The 19,314-nt window shown below is 38.5% G+C and overlaps 1 protein-coding gene across 1 annotated transcript; it reads right to left on the reverse strand.

Annotated features, from left to right (window-relative positions):
- Window positions 1–356: 356 nt before the first annotated feature.
- On the reverse strand, window positions 357–19,268 carry eloa (elongin A). The gene is made up of 12 exons (XM_041809768.1): window positions 19,138–19,268; window positions 15,920–15,976; window positions 15,267–15,379; window positions 12,058–12,596; window positions 10,507–10,838; window positions 7,710–7,821; window positions 6,743–6,895; window positions 6,490–6,587; window positions 4,153–4,333; window positions 3,578–3,710; window positions 1,956–2,140; window positions 357–1,852 (listed from the first exon to the last, which is right to left on the reverse strand). Exons 1-12 carry the CDS (start codon window positions 19,207–19,209, stop codon window positions 1,791–1,793), a joined length of 2,037 nt encoding a protein of 678 aa, XP_041665702.1. The 5' UTR covers window positions 19,210–19,268; the 3' UTR covers window positions 357–1,790.
- Between the last annotated feature and the right edge of the window lie 46 nt (window positions 19,269–19,314).

Raw genomic sequence — 19,314 nt, forward strand, 5'->3', positions numbered from 1 at the left:
ACACGTGATGTGTTCTCTGATTGGCTAACATCTCTTGCCACCAGACGACAATGATGTCGCAAACCGCCTTTAGCTAATGTCGCAAAGTAAAAGTTTGTTAGTCTTTCACTGGAGTTACAAAATATTTAAGTACATGTTAATTTGATTTTAAAAAATCACCACATTAAACTGTAAACAATAAAGTCTGGAAAGGTTTCATTTTGTATAAAATGAATCTAGAATTAATGGAAGTTTACCTTTAATACCTTAAATAAGTCATGGACACACCATCTATCAACAGTTCATTTTCTTAGATTTCTGTAAAGCATAATATTTATGTTGTATGATAAAAACCACCACACACAAAGGGGTTTAAGGGCAAAAGTCAATTTTAATAAAAATGACCATATAACATTTATTAAAATCTAATAAAATTACAATTTTGAATCTACTTTCATTCAGGCCCGTTTCATGGGGTACCAGGTCCCAGTGTTGAAAATAAATACATTTCATCAATGTTGTGGACTGATGCTGCTCTCTTCCTATTTAAGCTCTTCCTTATTGTTCTCTCTTTCCTTCGTTTTTCTTCCTACTGACTCATCAGCCCTTGCTCAAACTTTTTAGTCACAGTGAAGCAGATATAAACAAAGATACACACATTTGACAGCAGGAAAACATGATCTGAAGCCACACGAGGGTTAAAACAAGTCTACGTTGTGCCTGTGTGTGTGTGCTTGGGGAAGGGAGTCACTGATAGCAATTCATCCCTACACATTAAAATAAAAGAATCACTGCTTAAGACGTGATAAAACATGTTTGTTTTTTTTTAAATTAAAGGTCTTTAACCGACTCTTTGATGTCTCTGTTGGAATCTTAATGCCACTGTAGACCACGCATGCCTTTCAAAAAAAGTAAAAATAAAAAACAAACATTTCTACCTCATGTAGTGTCATTTGATCATAATAAAAAGAAACTAACTTCATATACCATGAAGGGAAAGTTTGATATTTTCAGAAATACATATTCCTGCTTGTTTACCAAACACTGGAGCAGAAAATCAATCAAAACTGAGCTACATCCTGGAGGCAGTTAGCTTAGCTTAGCATAGAGAATGGAAACAAAGGGGAACAGCTAGCCAAGCAGCAAAGTCAGTGCCCTAATAAATCTAAACCTCACCTACTAACATGTTTAGTTAGCTATGTGTAGTATAACTACAGTCTGTGGTACAGGAGGTTATGTAGAAACATCTGACTGTTAGAAACTGCCAGTTGCTCCTGCAGCCAACGGTTTGGTCAACAAGTAGCTACGCTTATAGTTTCAAATAATTCAACAAATGTTTGGAGATTTAGAGGTTTCAGATGGATAATATTGTTTAGGCTAACCCTGTCTCTATGCTTAAGCTAAGCTAAGCTAAGATGCTGCTGGCTGTAGCTTCATATTAAGAGTACATACATGAAACGGGGGCAAATCTTATCATTTTCCTTGTAAAATATCTGCTAAAAAGCAACAAAAGTAACAGACTACATTTGAATGCACGTGTCCTTTAAACCTTTGAAAAGTGAGTGCTCAGATGTGACACCCAGTGACAGTAATTTGTGATTTAAATACTTATTTATGGACCCGTAAAACAAATGCCACCTACTAAATTAAATTAAATTTTCTTAAAAATCCACCAATTCTTTTCAGTCCATAGGGGTTTTAGGCAGGTGGAGATCATGTCATGTGTATATGTCTGCAGGTTTTCAGGTCATTTTTTAAAACTTAAATTAAAAACAGTTGGAATTCATTAAATACATTCAGCCTCATTCACACTATCGTCGGGAGAATCGGTTCTTGAAAGCTTTGATAGTTTTGGCCATCATGGGGGCGATTTCTGCAAGAGAAAGAAGACAAACAGTTTGTTAATGTTTAAAGAGCTTTACAACATATTTTTGAAAGAAAATCTGCTGCTAGGTAATTTAAAACACCTCACTCACTTTTGACCTGTGGTTTGTCCCGGGCAGCATGCCCTCCTCCTCCTCCTCCTCCTCCTCCCCCTCCCCCTCCCCCTCCTCCTCCTCCACTCGGTGCTGAGGAGCGAGATGAGCTGGGCTGAGCGTTGTGTTGCGAGGAGGAGGAGCGGCTTGATTCACCATGGTAGTCTGTGGTAGCTGGTCTTATTCTGAAAAGACAAGGAAAACACAAATGATTTTCAAGATGGATTCATTTAAAATAAAGAAAAGAGCTGAAAGGTCCTAAAATCGACTGTGGATTAATTCACTTATTACTAAGCTCCGCCTTCAAATGCCACGAGACAAAAACATTTCTTGCAGCTACACAATGTAATCAGACATCTGACTAGTAGGCCTCCATAGAAAAGCATGAGAAGCTATTCTCCTGTGGTTTTAAAACATGTTACACAGTTATAACGTACAAAATAAACAATGTGCATGAGCTAAAGCTTTCACTGATACGGGGTATCCTGAAAAGTTAGAGAATAGGTTGTTAGCAGTCAATGATGCATGACTGCCAAAAGGGGGTTAGGCGTGGAGGCGACTGATATCACAAATTACTCAGTCCTGCAGACTTGCTAGCATCCAGCATCATCTAGCCAGACGAATGGAAGAGTTTTGAGGAGCCTTGTACTGAGCTAAGAGGCTAGCTGTGCCCCTTAAACAAATGAAAGATTCCTCATTTGGTCACAATGGAAATGCTGATAGACTATGCAAGACATTCTGGGTTTATGTACCAGATGAGCCCCCAGTTGTCACAACCTGGCTCAGGGGAAGTAACAAAAAAGAGGAGTAGGGATGGGAAACTGTTGACTTAAGATTTATTTCCAAAAACGTAATTTATAAAATATACAGCAAAATAAAAGAACACAGGCTCACATAAGGTTTGTGGGTGAGGCTGGGTAGCGTTGTCTGTTTAAACACGGGTAAGATTAGGATTTAATTTGCTAAACAGTGGCAAACCATAGGCAACTGAACCAAACTGGACCACTTTGTAGAAATGGACCATACACCAGAGTTGTCTGACTCCGCTCGTCCAGGCTTTAGACTGATCCTTTAATCTGTCCCTGCTGTCGTTTCTCAGTGAGCTTTTTGATCTTTTTTCTCAGCATGCGTCATCACTGCCAGGACTCAAAAGTAGCTTGTTCTTTTCCCTGAAATTTGAACAGTTGGCAAAAATTTTTGGCTTTTTAAAAGCATTTCTCTAAGTGAAATCACTTCCTGCCACTCATCTGGAGTTCTTCGCTGTGACATGAAGTTATCTGCTACCAACCAATGAAATAATGAAGTTCATCCCATTCCCTAAACCTCACATAATCACAGCAAAGTGCCTCCTTTGGGTTTCACTAACTCTCAATTACTTTGCCACAAAACACCTGAGTAAATTCACAATAACAATCGGTGTTTCCCTGGAAACTACACCAATATCAATATTCAAACTAAAGTCAGTGACTGATTTGACAAAATCTGAAATTAGAAAAAGCTGTCCTTCCTCACAGTTGTAAAGGTGGGGACATTAAGATCTCTGTTACTTCATTTCAGTAACAAAAAAATAAAATAATATCAATATAATCGTCAGACATTTTAAGAGGTAGAGTGTCACTAACTTGATAGGAGCTGCTGCTGCAGTGGATGCTGCTGTAGATGAACCACTTGTGGTGCCAAACTTCTCCTGTCGGCGGCGGACGTCCCGTGGCGGCTTCGCAACAGAATTCACAAACGCTATCTTAGCCGTCCTCACTGCAAGACCAAACACAACAACAACAGTCTAACTCACTAAGGTACTGATAAGTTGAATATTAATCAGCATCTGTTTGGTATTCATGATCCTGTTGCAGCTTTTCTTGTGCTGATTAATGTCAAACAATCAGCAACTAATCTAATGAGAACCTGAAGACAGAAACTGCACATCAACACCACTACCTACTTCTAAAGTAAGCTTTATTATAAGTGCGTAGTGTTCATTAACTGTATAATTCTTTAATGCAAATATTTTTCATTTTTAAATTACTGCTATAATACTAGATCCATCCATCAGTATAACAGTACATCCATCCATCTATCCATCAGCAATAAAGCCCCCTATCCATCCATCATATTAACGTAAAAAGAGGGGTTATTCTCATTCTAAACATCACATTGTAAAGACTTTCAACCTCTAGTCATTAAATCTTTTTCAGACCTTTTGGCTTGTTGGCGTGTGCAGCGGAAATGTGCTGAGTGAGCATCCTCAGCCGCTCCTCGCGTTCATCGTGAAGTCTAAGGTACAGCTCTCTCCAGGATTCGTACTCCTGAGGAGACTCTCGCTTAAAGTCCCGCTGACAGTGACGCATCCACAGCTCGTCAGAGTCCTCTGTAAACCACTGAGACAAGAACAAAAGAGACGTCGGTATTTCCAGGATTTGGTACAGTTTGATCGTTACGTTGAATTTTTTTTGTCCCCTTTTCTGAAGATTTTTGTTTGGCATATTGAGTGATCTTCATATAAACAGAGGGTCAAGATAACATAAAGTTAAAACAGACAAGATCAGATACTAAATCGCTGTGCCACGACTGTACAAACATGTGTTACCTCCTCTTATTTTACCAATTTTGAACTGAATATGTAAAAAAACAAACAACTGTACATGTTTCATTGCATAATACTTCATTATCATGAGTAGAGTAAATAAGTAAATATGATGTAAAGATGCCTGTCCACTTAGGACTTTCATCAGACATCCTTTCATCTTTTTTCCTTATAAATATGAATGCAAAGTAAAAACCTACAAAAAGATAAAAAGTAGAGGAATTGCCTCAAATAATATAATCTGATGAATCAAGACATTACTTAATTGATTTTGAGAGGGTTCTGGCTGCAGACCTCAGCTCTCAGATGCCCCCTGTTGCAGACCAGTACTGTGAGACACCAATGTTGTCAGGACAGTCGAGATGTAATTTGCAGGTACAACATTTATGGGTATGTGCCATTTGAGTAGTGTATAAAAAAAAATCAACTTTATTTGTACTAAGTCTGGCAGTTACGTTAATGAAATAACCACATTGGAAACATTAGAGGCTGAGCAGCATTTCCTAAATAAAACAAAAGAAAGGTCAGAGGTCTTATCCGTGATTAAATCATGTATAGACCTCAGCTAGAAATAGGTACAAGAGCAGTGGTTCAGTTAGTCTCCATTAGCTTTAGCTAAAGCTAATGTAGCTACGTTAGCTATGTAATTAACATTACTACATACACTTCATGTAGCTACATTAGCTTGTGATTTAGCAGATGTGCTAAAAAAGCTATGCTTGATGTGTAGGTTATGTAGATACAGAGCTAGCATTGCTAAGTGAGCTTTAGCAAAAGTAGCATAAGCTAACACTGCTAAAGTAGCCTTGTTAGCTTAGCTTTGTTAGCTATGTAGTTATTTCAAGTGACTAAAAATACTGGTTTATGAGATTTGCAAAACTGTGAAAGGTATAAAGTCTTCAATTACATTACCTACATAGCTTTAGTAGCTAACATAGCTTTATTAGCTTTAGCCTTAATCACATTAGCTTCGTTAGAGGATAAGCTTTGTTCCTGTAAGCAGACTGTTTACTCAGCTTTTTAAAACATTTTGTAAACAGGTTTTGCAGATCAAGTTTTCTATTTTTCATGTTTGGCAGCCTTACCCATACCTTGACCCTTACCCTAAAGCTAACTAGAGTTTAATCTAATCATATTTTCAAAGTTTTAGGGTGTATTTCTGCCTCGACAGTGGCGGAGTCTCACAGTAGTGGTCTGCAAAAGGGTGGCGTCTAAGGGCTGCAGCCAGACTGTCTTGGTGATTTTTGCAACATCCTCCAGTTTACCACTGAGGCTGTTCTTTGTAGCACTACCATACAAGGTTCGTCAACCTGTAAAACTTTGTAAAACTTTGTAAATTTACATTTTTGTAAATTCTTTTGAAGACCTAAAAGTATCTCAGTAAAAGAAATTCTGTAGAAATGCTTCACATTTCCTGGCGGCTTTGATGACAGTGAAATAAAAAGGAAAAGAAATACACATTACATTAAAAAATGGTCAGGAGTAACAGTTTTTAGTCTAATTAGGACAAAAAGACAGTAAAAAAGTAATCCCAGCCCCATCAGTCTGGTCTGTGCTGCCATAAATCTCAGAACATATTGAGCAGTAAAGTGGCTGCTTGTATTACACAATGCAAGCAGCCACTTTGCAATGCAATAATGCAGTGATGAAGATTCTTGTGACTGTTTCTCTGGAGAGCTTAACTTTCTCCTTTGGAGTTTGGATTTCTGGCACATTTCACTGGCTCTGAAGTTTTTCAAGCAGAAAGTAGGTAGAATGTCATGTGCCACTATTACAGTCATCTTTACTCCTCCTACCAGGGGTATTTTAAGTTGTGATACACATCAATTTGGACTTACAGGACCCAAATGTCCTGATATTGTCTAGAAAAGGTCAGTGGTTTTGTATAACAGGGGCTTTAGAAACAAGAGAGTTTGTGTTTCAGTGAACAGTTTGTCTTGTGTGTCCTACCTGATTACTCTGTTCAATGCGGTACAGTTGTTCTGGCGTGCATCGCTCCAGTACTGGTTCCAGGATCTCAAACGGCACTCCTCCCACTTCAGCGATAGCTGAAAGAGCAGAGAGGTATCAGTGACACCTGCGTGGCTTTTCTTTAATCCAAATGAGATTTTAAAAAAAAAGCAACACAATGTGGACGTTTGACAAGACATTTACAAACTTCAGAGAATGCTGCAGCTATCTGTATGAGCCTCGGTCAACTCACAGTCGATGTTGTTCTGCAGCACACGGATGCACTGCTCATACAGAGTCATCATCTTGGGTAAATATGACGTTTTTGATCCCGAGTAGACAACCATCTTTGAGTTAAACCGCTTCCCTGTGAAGCCGGCGTCCTCCTCGTCGTTGTAGGCAGGAACTGAAAGTGGGGAGAGTCGGTCAGTGTGACACAAAGAGGAGATCAGGATGTACTGATGGGTTATGGCTAGATCTGAATTCGTACTACTTCTTCCTTTAACTTGGAATCTAGTGTCACGATGCACTGAATTCACATGACTGAAACCAGGTCATACATATATTTTTAGAACATAGTTAAAGGAACTTCATGATACAAGTGCATTATGTATGTTAATACACAGAGGTGGTCAGATATCAGATTTTCCTCTACATCTGGTCGTTTTAGGCTTTGAATCAGCTCAACTGACCAGGAATTTTTAAACAAACAAGGAACTTATGTTTTTTCTATGTGCAGTATCAATAACTCCCTTGGTTTTCCCCCTGCACACCAGGATTTCTGGTATTGGACATGTTTATTACTCATGATTTCAAGTTCTGATCATCTTCAAAGCTGATCAGAGAGACCAAGATCTCTCTTCACACACGACACCACAGACAAATAATAGATTTAATTTACCACAAGTGGACACCAATCAAGGAGTAGAAAAATCTTAGCAAAGATCCAGAGAAATGTGAGGAACCCAAGCTAAATTTAAAGTGTTTCTGAACAAGGTCTGAATACTTAGGCAAATGTGATATTAGGTTTGTTATGTTTGTTTTAATAAATCTGCAAAAAAATCAAAAATTCTGTTGTAACTTTGTCATGATGGGGTACTGAGTGTAGATTAATGAGAATAAAAATGATTTTTTTCAGCAGTAGCATCAACCTTCAATATAAGGGGAACAAAAAAAGCAAAGGGGGTCTGAAGACAGTGCTTGAGGTGACATTTTGTTACCTTTCCGTCTCTGTGGAGACAGCGGTGTGACGTCGATGGAGGGCAGCGGTCTGTAGTTTGGTTGAATTGCTGGCAGAGGGATATCAGGAAGAGTGGGAACCGCCTCAACAACCTAAATACAAAAACAAAACATTACATTCAATCTTTTTCATGAATAATGTAAAAAAAGGCACTTTAATAGTTATACAAAAATAATAACTCTGTTCTTGATGCTTTTGTTTACTATTTTGGGTGATAGGTATATAAAAGGAATCAGTATTCAAACATTGGGTTGGTTCAAAGCCAGTTAGAAACTCTTTAGAGATGCGGTAAGAGGAAATAAAAAGAGAGAGGGCAGAAAAAAGCTGACTTCCCATCATATCAAGTATGTAGTTAAATATTTAGTCTATCGCTTTTTCCTCCAATAATAACATGAAAGATATCACTTGTATATGTTTGTGAAATACAGAATAGAAGTGCAGCTACAGTAGCAGCAGCTTGTTATGTGAACTTGTTTTTAATCCTGTTTTAAGTGGTGAGAGATCGCATCAAACAGCTTTTGTGATAGTAGAAACCCTTTTTATATCCTTTGAGGTCTACAGGGTCACTGCTCCTCTCTGTTCTGCTCAACCTTGATAGAGAATTAAAATGATGTTGCTAGGAAACAAACACAGCCTTGGAGAGAAATCCTGATAAAGGCTTAAAGCTTAAAGAGGAAATCAGACTCTCTAATGTTGAACATTTAAACATTCACAGCGAATTCTTAGGGAGGAGGAATCAACAAAAGAATGACTGATATTCTGAATAGGACTTGTTATCGTTTAGGTTATAACATGTTGAACTGATATCACCAGAGAGGGAGTGATGTTACTCTGAATATCAGCACTGTGGTTCAGCCGAGACCAGGTAATGAAAATAATTGCAGCAGCACCGATATCCAGTAGAAAATCAGAACAACAGGTAGGATGTTGTTTTGACACTTTCTTCCACGCTGATTCAACAAATTCCACTCCTTAAACACAGAGCAGGTGGATTCCTGTGTCAGGGGGGTCTCCATCAAAACAACAAAAATGAGAAGATGCAAAGCTCAGCTCGCCAAACTTGTGTTTAATTTTTGTTTTATGGATGAATTTCACAGCATGAAGGAGAAAAGCTGCTAATAGTGGACTTCTTTGTTTGCACTGTGTGCTACACAATGTGGACCAAAGTATTCAGCCACATATCAATTACACCAGTAGGGACTGTAATGACTGTATTCAAATATATGTACTTTAATATGGTGTTGCCCTCCCTTTTGCAGCTATAACAGCCTTCATTGAAAGCTTTCCACAAGATTTTGGAATGTTTTTGTGGGAATTTTGCCCATTTATTCTGTAGAGCATTTATGAGGTCAGGGACTGATGTTGGATGAGAAGGTCTAGCACCTCCATTCCGGTTCATCCCAAAGGTGCTTGATGGGATTGTTTTGAGTTTTGTGATACAGAGATACCATCTTGATTTATCAGGGTAAGTTTTCTTCTGTAATTTTTAAGACTGACAAAACAGCTGATCTCACAGGAAAACACTTCGCCAGCTGCACCGGGAATAAAGCATTGGTAGAAAGATTCATGTCGCATTGCATCCTCGTGCTTCTGGCTGCCACCAGTGTGGGTTTGTAAGGAAATAATGGCCGCAATAGTTTGGATGTCCATTGGATCAAGGTTATCATAGTTAACTAAAACTAACTGAATAACCACAACTAAATTTAAAAAATCATTTTAGTTAACTGAAACTAAATAAAAACTAAGTTTTACCAAAAAAAAAAAAAAAAAAAAACTAACTAAAGCTGTATAGTGTGCTTACAAAACTAACTAAAAAAAATAAAAATGGAGACAAAATATTCTTAGTTTCAGTCTTTGACACAACCATACTGACTGGCACCTACACCCAAGTCTGGGGAGTGTAAAATTGACCGATTTGATTGGTTAACACTTCACACAGGGGTAGTTTTATGTCTGGAGTTGTATTCAAACGTCATCATTAAGTAAATAAAATGATAAGTGAAGAGTAGCCTGTTTTAACATGTTTTCAAAAATGTATGACGTTCACTCAACCCCGACATCTATCTGTAAAAAACTAACACTAAAACTGATAAAAACTAAACTAAAGCGAAGCATTTTTGCAAAATAAAATCTAAACTAAACTAAACTATCAAACCAGCAGACAAAACTAATAAAAACTAAACTAAAATCGAACACAGAAAGTGAAAACGAAATACAAATAGAAACTAATGAAAAATCCAAAACTATTACAATCTTGCACTGGATGGCGCTGGTGTGTTTTGGACTTAAATGTTTTTAGTAAGGCATTCTAAAGGTATCAAATATTCTAAAGGCATTTTTTTTTTAAATTCCAGGATAGATGAACATCAGCCAAACCTGGGGTTTAGTTGCCCTTTAAAACCAACACCAGGCTCAGCTGGAGTGACACACATGGGCAAACAAACAGTTTGTTAGATCATCATTTGGAAATTTGTACCGTCACTATTAAATTTCAGATTTGAGTTAATTTTGGTGCCTAAGTGGATAAAGCAGCTTCTCTTTGCTTTTGAATTCTTGGAAAATGAAAAAAATTGTCTCTGCAGCATGAAAATTAGTCACTTTGAGCCTTTTCAGGGATTACAAATAACCTGAAAAAAATAGTCTGTTCTGTCACTGATGGTCTGGTTTTATTATGAGGTATCATCATTATTAGTTTAAGGTGGTTTCATAAGCAGCTAAAAACTCCCCATAGGATCTATTTTTGTCAAGTCTAGTTGTCCTTCTGCTGCAGTTCTTACCCTCTTTCGTTTCTCAGGTGTTGCTGCTGCTGAGCTGGAGCCTGAGTGCGGCCTCTTGCTGCTCTGAGTACCATTAGCTTTGTTGGCTTTAGAGGAGGAGGAGGAGGGTGCAGGCTGAGGGGTGCGAGTGTGATGGGATGACGACGTGGAGGAAGCAGACTGACTTGGCCGACTGTGTGACGTGGATGATGATGACGATGACGAAGCCTTCTTCTTCTTCTTCACAGATGGAGCATCGTACGTGAGGAAAGACTCGAAGGACATGGTGGGAGTCTCAAAGTCTTCTTCTTCCTCCTCTTTGGATGGAGAGTCCTTCGGCGCCCGGGGTCGCCCTGAAACACAAAGAAAGACAGGAACGATGAGGACACAATGGATCCTAAGAAATCTCATTTCCATTTCATTTTATGGATGGAAATCAATTTCATGGATTGGACAAAAGATGGGCTCTCCAGTCAATGACACTGAGTTGCACTTACACCTACGGGCAATCGAGTCTGAGGGCTTACCACTACACCACAATGCAGCCTGGATGGAATCAGTATGTCTGTTTGAAGGGAACTTTAAACTATCCAAACACAGATCTTAAAAACATTTTCTTTTTTCTGCATATTGACAAGCCAAGTAACCTTCTTCTTTACTTGTTGTGTTTTTTTTTTTTAGCTTTCCTTCAGCCAGCTCACACTGCAGATACTCTAATGCAGTAATGAAAGTCGACTTACTCAAGCCACTGACTTCAGTACACTTTTGAGGAACTCCATTTTTTTCTTTAACCATTTCAGGCTGCTTTTAACTTCTTCTTGAGCAAGCTTTTGATGTTATGACATTTCCGTTGGCTGAAGATAGAACCCAGGAATTTTATTAATAAAATTTAATCTGACACTAAAGTATTGCTATTCTAATAAAAGATCCAAATACCTCTTCCTCCACTGATTTATTTCCATTTATCAGTCTGATTTTTTCAGTTCATAAAGCATGAAATATTTATATGTTAGGCAGACAGGACATCAAACCTCCAGTTGTTTTAGGAAAGTTATCAAAACTGTTGTAAACTGTACCTTATGATTTCCTGTCAGTGAGAGAACGAACCATCTTTACCTTCAGTTTCTCTGTCAGTCAGAACAGGATGTTGTGGATGCATTTATCATCCCCTATTAAAAACTGAAACCACTTTTCTGCAGCACAGACGGTGCTGTAATGATAGATGTTCATTTATTGTACTTTAAAGCCGATGACTTTTGTTGAAAATGAGCTTTAAATGCAATTTCATGATCTCTGTTTTCCAAACATAAACATTATCTAAACAAAATTCCCCCCAAATTTGGGGGTGAACTGCAAGGGTGAAAACTACCTGCTGATTTCTTTTTACCCTGAACCTTCCCTTCTAGGGTCCTAGTGGGTTGGACATGAAGTCGGTTTTAGCTGATGTGTAAATAAAGCAGAAAATATTGAAATGACATCCAGATCCTGTTCCCTACACAGACTTGGTCCAGTGTTTTCATCAGTCTACAGTTCAACCTCATCCAAAGACAATCTTTCAGTATTCAAACTCACCATCGTCTCCTTTCTTCTTCTCCTCCCTCTTACTCTCATGTGTGGTGGACTTCTTGCTGTGTTTTGCAGACTTCTGTACTGGACTCTGTTGTCTCTCTCTGTCTGTGCTGCGTTTCTTCCCCTCTCCTCCTCCTCTATCACTACTCGTCTGAATGTGGCGTTGCCGTCTCTCCTCGTCTCTGTTTCTGTCGCCGTGGTTGTGGTTTCTGCTCGGTTCTTTGCTTGGTTTGGCGTGGCGGACGTCTTTACGGGGAGGAGGAGGAGGGGGACTCGGCTCAGGCTCCGGCTCGGGGCTCTCGTATTCGTCCGAGTGGTATCCTCCTCTCTGTGGAGGGCTGTACTGCTCGTGTTGAGGAGGCGAGGGCGAGTAGTTTCTATGATAATCTCTCTCCTCTTCTTCTTCCTCTTCTTCCTCCATGTAGGAGGGCTCCTCTTCAGGGGACGGCTCCCGGGTTCGTCTGTGGCCTCCCCCGGCTCCCTCTGGCCCTCTTGAGTGTCCATGTGACCGTGGTATCTCTTTAGGGTAACTGTTGGTCGGTCTGTGGGGGGAAATGGACACAAAGTGAATTTAAACGCCATTTTTCTGGGGGAGTAGCGTGATGGTTTGCTAGTTTAATGACCTTCCACCTTCTTTAAAAGTTCATGAAAGCAATTTTCTTAAAAACAACTACAAGGAAATGGTTAAAATCTGAGCCACCAAACCCCAGTGTTTGAAAACTACTGCAGAAAACCAGGAAGTGGAAAGATGGCATTTCTGTCAAGAATAAGAAGTGGACAAAATGGATTGACTTTGTTGTAGAGGATGAGAACACCATCTTCTTATGACTCTATTAATGGACCTTTAATAGCTATAAGAGAATCATTTCTACTTGTACTGTCAAGGATTTGCCTCAAAGACATTTGTTAGAAATGAAATGTCTTCATAACACTAACTTTAAAGGCGCTTTACTATTTTTTTTTATCAGGAAAACTGTAGTTAGCCTTTACTATCTATAGCAGTTCCAGAGTAAGAGAAACAGTCTGATTTTATTTTCTTGCCTTTTGCCTTTATCGAGATAGGACAGCTAAAAATAGACAGGAAATATGGGAAGAGAGAATGGGGGAAGGCATGAATCAAAAAGCGCTAAGACTGGTGATCACCCACGAACAGTGCGTTGAAGACTATAGCCTCTGTAAATGGTTTCACAAATCAAATTTTCCTCCTGACTGAAGGAAAATTTTAGTTGAGGCTGCTTTTCTGCCTATACTTGATTATGGAGATGTCGTCTATAGACACGCTGCTGCCTCTACGCCGTGTTTATCACTCTGCTCTTAGATTCATAACCGGGGATCCTTTCAACACTCATCACTGTATTCTGTTTAACAAAGTTGGTCGTCTGGCTCAAAGGCGTCATAAACACTTGTATGTTTTTATCTGTAAGTCCCTGATTGCACGTACATCTTCTCATCTAACATCTATGCTGAACTGGACCACTGGACATTACAATACTCGCTCCACTGACTGTTTACTGCTGCAGGTCCCGAGGGTTTACTCTGATTTGGGTAAATCTGTGTTCAGCTTTTGTGCCCCTAAAATGTAGAACAATTAACAACAAAGTCTGAAGATTGATTCACTAATTTCTCTTGGAAATTTTAAGATGATCTCAAATAATTTCAACAAAACTGTCTTTACTGATCATACCTTCGTGTCTTGTTCTGATTTGTTCTAGTTGTGTCTCTGTTGTATCTAGACATGGTTGTAAATGAGGGAATCCTCGATGATTCTTGAGAATTAAATAAAATAAAGAATATGATGAGATGGCTGAGCGCATTCACTCTGGACTTGATAAAGCACGGAGGACCAACAACAGCACCTCAAACCATCACCGACTATGAAAACTGAAACGCTGGACTTCAAGCACCGTAGATTCTGGGCCACTCTGATTTTCCTCCAGACTCTGGGACCTTGATCTACAAAAGAAATGATAAGTTTGCTTTCATCTGAAAACAGGACTTTGAACCATGGAGCAACAGTCCATTTCTTTTACTCCTTAGCCCAGGTGAGACACTGATGACGTCTGCGGTTTAGGACTGACTTGACACCAGGGAGACAACACTTGTAGCTCATTTCCTGGACTGGTCTGAGTGGTGGCTCTTGATCCACAGACTCCAGCTTCAGTCCACTCCTCGTGAAGCTCCCCTAATGTCTTGAATCTGCTTTTTATTGACAGTCTCTGAAGGCTGAGCTCATCCCTGTTGCATGTGCTCATTTTCTTACCAAGCTTTTCTCTTCCAGTTAGCTTTCCATGAATAAGCTTTGATACAGCCTCTGAGAACAGCCTGCCTGTTAAGCTATGACCCTCTGTGGCTTACCCTCCTTGTGAACGGTGTCAGTAATTATCTACTGGACATTTGTCAAGTCAGCATTCTTCCCCATGATCGTGGTCATGTGCACTGAACCAGAGTGAAAGAATAAAGGCTCAGGAATCCTTTGCAAATTGGACTTTTCTACAATATTCTAATATTTTGAGATAAAGGACGTTTGATTTTCATGAGCTGTAATCCATAATCGTCAAGATTGAAAGAAAAAGAGTCCTGGAATATTTCACTTAGAATGAGAGGATTGTAGACTTTATAAAAGTTCAACTTTTTGAAGTAAATCACAGGAAAAAAAATCAACTTTTAAATTATATTCTATTTTTTTTAGATGCACCTGTAATGAACATTATAAAAGCAGAAATTAGATTGTTGTCGATGTCTGAATAGGACAGTTAAATGGTTTTAACTGCATTTCTGGGCTCTGACTAAAGACTGGTTACTTGTCACAAACAACCAGAAGCTTTAGGATCTTGACATAGTGATAAATCATTTGATTTATTAATTTGATGTTAGTTTGGAGTAAATTTTTGCAATTTGATGAAAATGTCACTTAATTAACTAATTTTAATCGTCTTAAATTCATAATTTATCAATCAATCTCAATTAACTGCTCCATTCTTGCCTTTTACCATCTGTACTGCAAAGACCAGGCAAGCAATGCAGCCTTTTTAAGACTTTTGTTGACAATTTTCTCCCGAGATTCACTTCTGTAAGTTTATAATTCACATGCATTTTTATCACCCCCACTTTTATGCCCTCGTAGCAGTAAACTGTGACATCAGCATCAAAGCATGAACTTATAATCTTGTCGGTACTGTTTGCATGTCAGGGCACATGTATGCAAAACTAACCTGTCTGCAGACTGAGGAACCAGCTTCTTCCATTTGGCTACGAGGCATTTTGCAACCTCTCCAGCTACTTCATGTTTCCTGAAGGAATTCACAGTCTTCCCCACTCCAGTTTCCTACATGGGAATAAAACAGTCAAAAATCATTTCCTCTTCTATCATACTGGGTCAGATATAAACAATTACCCCCACAAGCCTCAGTCAAGGAGTCTTTGTTAATGTTTGTGACCATGAATTTTTAACTTTAGTGCCTGATATCACATGAGAAATATGTTATTCCTACATTTCACGCTGCAGTGACGATCTCACTTTTACGTGTTATCATATCTGAGCGTGCTGCAGGCAAGATATCTGTGTACCTCAAAAACATGTTGAGACTGTGCTGATAATTGTCATAAACCATATCTGACAAAAAAGCTGACTGTGCAAGGCATATTTGTTCCTAGGAAATCTCTGATTCTCTGCTTGGAGCTGCTTTACACAAGTACTGTCTCATAACGCCATTTTACGGTATCAGTCAGGGATTCATGCCTTACTTAAATACCAACCTTGTCCATCAGATTGTAATGTTCAGCAGGAGCTCATATTGTTTCCTGATTCACTAATCTTTTTTACTGCCAAAAACTGAGAATATGAAAGTAATAAACAAATCCTTACCACCAGTATGTCCACAGTCATCGGCAGCTCCCCCAGTCTTTTCAAAGTCTTTAAAAGCTTGAAAAAAAAGAGACATAATTATATGGTCAATATTTCTCAATATATTTCCCACACATGAGCTAAACAATCTTATTTGTCAACAGAATATCATTGTACAGTATATATTTATTATTTTTCCATTAAAGCAAATGCTAAAAGGTTTTACATTTATTGACTGAATGGATATTAACAAAGCTGGTGTTTTTATGTCGTTTAGCACATTTTTTAGCACTATCATCATGCTTTACAGGATTTTTTTTGTAACTGGCTTTGAGTAAAACCAGTAATTTTGTAGTTAGAACAACCCTATGTTGCATGTATTTATGGGTATCTGAAGTCTGAAGCCAGGGGCTTCTCATAATGTCAGGAAATCAAAACAAATTACACAGAAGTGGTTGACTAGGACTTCTGTTTTTATTGCTATGGAGCCAAGACACATCTAGACATGTGAGGCAGCAATTTGCTCTTGTCTATCGACAAACAAACCCAAAATTCAAAATTGAACCTACTGTTTATTCACAAAGGTTTCTTACAAACAGATGGCTTTTGTGTGCTTTGTGTGCTCCAGACTCATACCTTCCAAGTAAAAGAAAAAAAAAAAAAACACATTCATTTTCCATGGTGACCACCCGTCCTATCTCACCTGGTACTAAATAATAATAATAATAATAATATCTTGAATTTATATAGCGCCTTTCAAGAAACCCAAGGACGCTTTACAGGAACACATAGACATGGAAAAACTATGTGATAGGTAGGATGAGTGTAAGGGGTGGTTTAGTGAAGACTGTAGGCTGTGGTGAACAGGTACTAAAACTACAGTCTATCAAAATAAAAGCACAAATCAACACTCAAACACTCTAAGGAATATTAGCAAACTCTAAGTAAATCATTAAGGCTCTTCCCCAAACAAAATAGAAATAAATAATCTAGATTGAAAGAGTGAATGGCTCCAACAACATGATTTGAGTTTTGCTAGTATCAGATCAAGGTGTAAAATCTAGTTCTCCTGACAGCCCTACTTAATACTTACTGCACAAATGCACGATACACTTAGATTTATCGCTGAAACATATCTTTGTGGTGGTTACCACAAAAATGCCAAATTTCAAGCTGATATCCCAGCTAATGCAGGCCTGTTTTGTTTGCATGTTTCAGTTTGAACCACTCTAAACCATTCAAGATTATGTATATGAAAAATATCTTTAAAAAGGAGAATATTAAAACCTGGGTGGATGAGAGGCCCTCTTTGGCCTTTTTATTGACCCTGATGTCTGAATACATAAAACAGTGATAATACTGAAGCTTGGGAACATTGAGCAACCCTGCGTCATGGACTGAATGGAGCTCTGGCCTAGTTAAGAAGCAGGTTTTAATCATATCACTGTAGGATCACTTCACGGTGTGTTTTATTGAAATTATGACCCCAAAACTCAGTAAGCTATTTCCTGTTACCCCAAACTACCCCACAGATCCTGACTGCTTTGTGTTTGAGAGGCACTCCACAATACAGCAGTGAAAGTAAACAAAGGAGAGGTCAGACATTGAGATTCATCAGTTATCCGCATTTAATGTAGTGATATTTTCAAAGCTCGTTTCATTGCAGTGGCTTGCGGCTTGTTCATAAACTTCAATAACAACAATCAGGTGAGCATAGGAGGCCTGGAGTCGCTGTTTCTGTCATGACTTTCGCACTAACGTCGGTTAGCTAAAAAGCTAACGGCTACTCTGGCCTCGAGATTTGCATTTAGATGAAAATGTTTGGGTTTAGTCTGTCATTTAAATGACGGACAGGGAGCTAATAAGAGCAGGAATTACACCAGACTGGCAGGTGTTAATGTTAGCTTCAAGCTAAAGTTAAAGTAGTACGTTGTAACAAGTTAAAAGCCCGTAATTATAGTGACGTTTCACATGAAGCCTTCAAAGCCTGTCGGAAAAAAATAATTGAGGGAAGCGAATCAAACTTAAAATGTGTTCGTATAATTTATCTGCAATTTTTCTTGAATTATTTGTGTTATGTATGATTTTTTTCTGCTAAAAATATTTCTTTTTCACTGCCTCACTGTTTTCATACAAATTTGGCAAGCATTCATAAATGAGGGTATTCAGCTTATCACGAGTAATAATGATTAGATTTTAATAGTAAAACTAAGATCTCTGGTATATTCAAATACATCAGATGGTAATCCAAGCTACTTCTTTTGAATGTGCTTCTCTGTACTTCAAAAACAATTTATGGCTAAAGGTATAAAGGATTTCATCTTAATTGTATATTGTGTATATTTTATCCATTAAATGTTCATATACTCACAGGAGGGATATGCCAATGCATCTTATTTCAATCCGTTTTTTTTTTTGTGATTAGAGTAACTCATTGTTTTCTCCAAATCTTGGATTATGTTTAATCTTAAAGTGACAGCATAAATTTCATTCCTCAATTTGGGAAAATAACAATAAAGTGAATGTTTGCATGATGTGTAGAGCATCACTCTCCACCTCAAAAATGTATTAAACTGGTATTTCGAAACAAATTCAGGTCAAAGAAATATTGCACCTCCTTTGATTTGTAAATTGCAGTAGGATATATTGCATAATCATTTAAATTTGGATAAAGTGCAAGACCTACATGAGATGATGAGAAACGCACTTTAGATTTTGAGAAAACAATCAAAATCCATTCATTATTACTGAGAATTAAAAGAAATAGTCTTTGAAAACATATCCATTTAGGGCTCCCACAAATTTCTAAGGTTGCAGATTTAAGGAAATCATATGAATTTATATCTGAAAATTATATTTTTTATTTTCATTATTACTTTAAATATCAATGGTGTGGTCATCATTGATTATATGGACTTTAGCTGTGACATGTTCAGTGAGCAGCCCAAACACTAGACTAGGTGATTACATAATCACTACAGGATGATGATGCTGTTATTACTAAACGCCTATCCTTTTATACATCAAAACAAAGAAAGAAGCAGGTGAACGCAACTTGACGTGTACGATTTTCAGAATCCCTGAGTGGCCCTCAACGCAGCATTTAAAAAACGGTTGCGACTTCAGGAGACCTGCCGTGGCCGCGGCTTGGTTTGCCCATCGGACACACACCGTCTAATTTCGGGAAACGGCCGATGCTAACAATCGATTCTGTCCGTATCGACCCGTTAAGTCGTTACCTTTCGAGGCTCCGGATTCTCCTGGAGCCGGGACTGAAGTCTGTCCACTGTTTCCAGCAGTTCCTCCGCCATGTTTACTGCTGGTACCCTGTCGCCCGGAAGCTACTTCATCCTGACTTCTCGGAGAGAGGAGGGGGAGAGGGAGAAGTTCCGCTAGTTTTACGATGTCTAATGCGT

The sequence above is a fragment of the Cheilinus undulatus genome, linkage group 16 (genome assembly GCF_018320785.1).
Source record: "Cheilinus undulatus linkage group 16, ASM1832078v1, whole genome shotgun sequence".
Taxonomy (NCBI): Eukaryota; Metazoa; Chordata; class Actinopteri; order Labriformes; family Labridae; genus Cheilinus; species Cheilinus undulatus.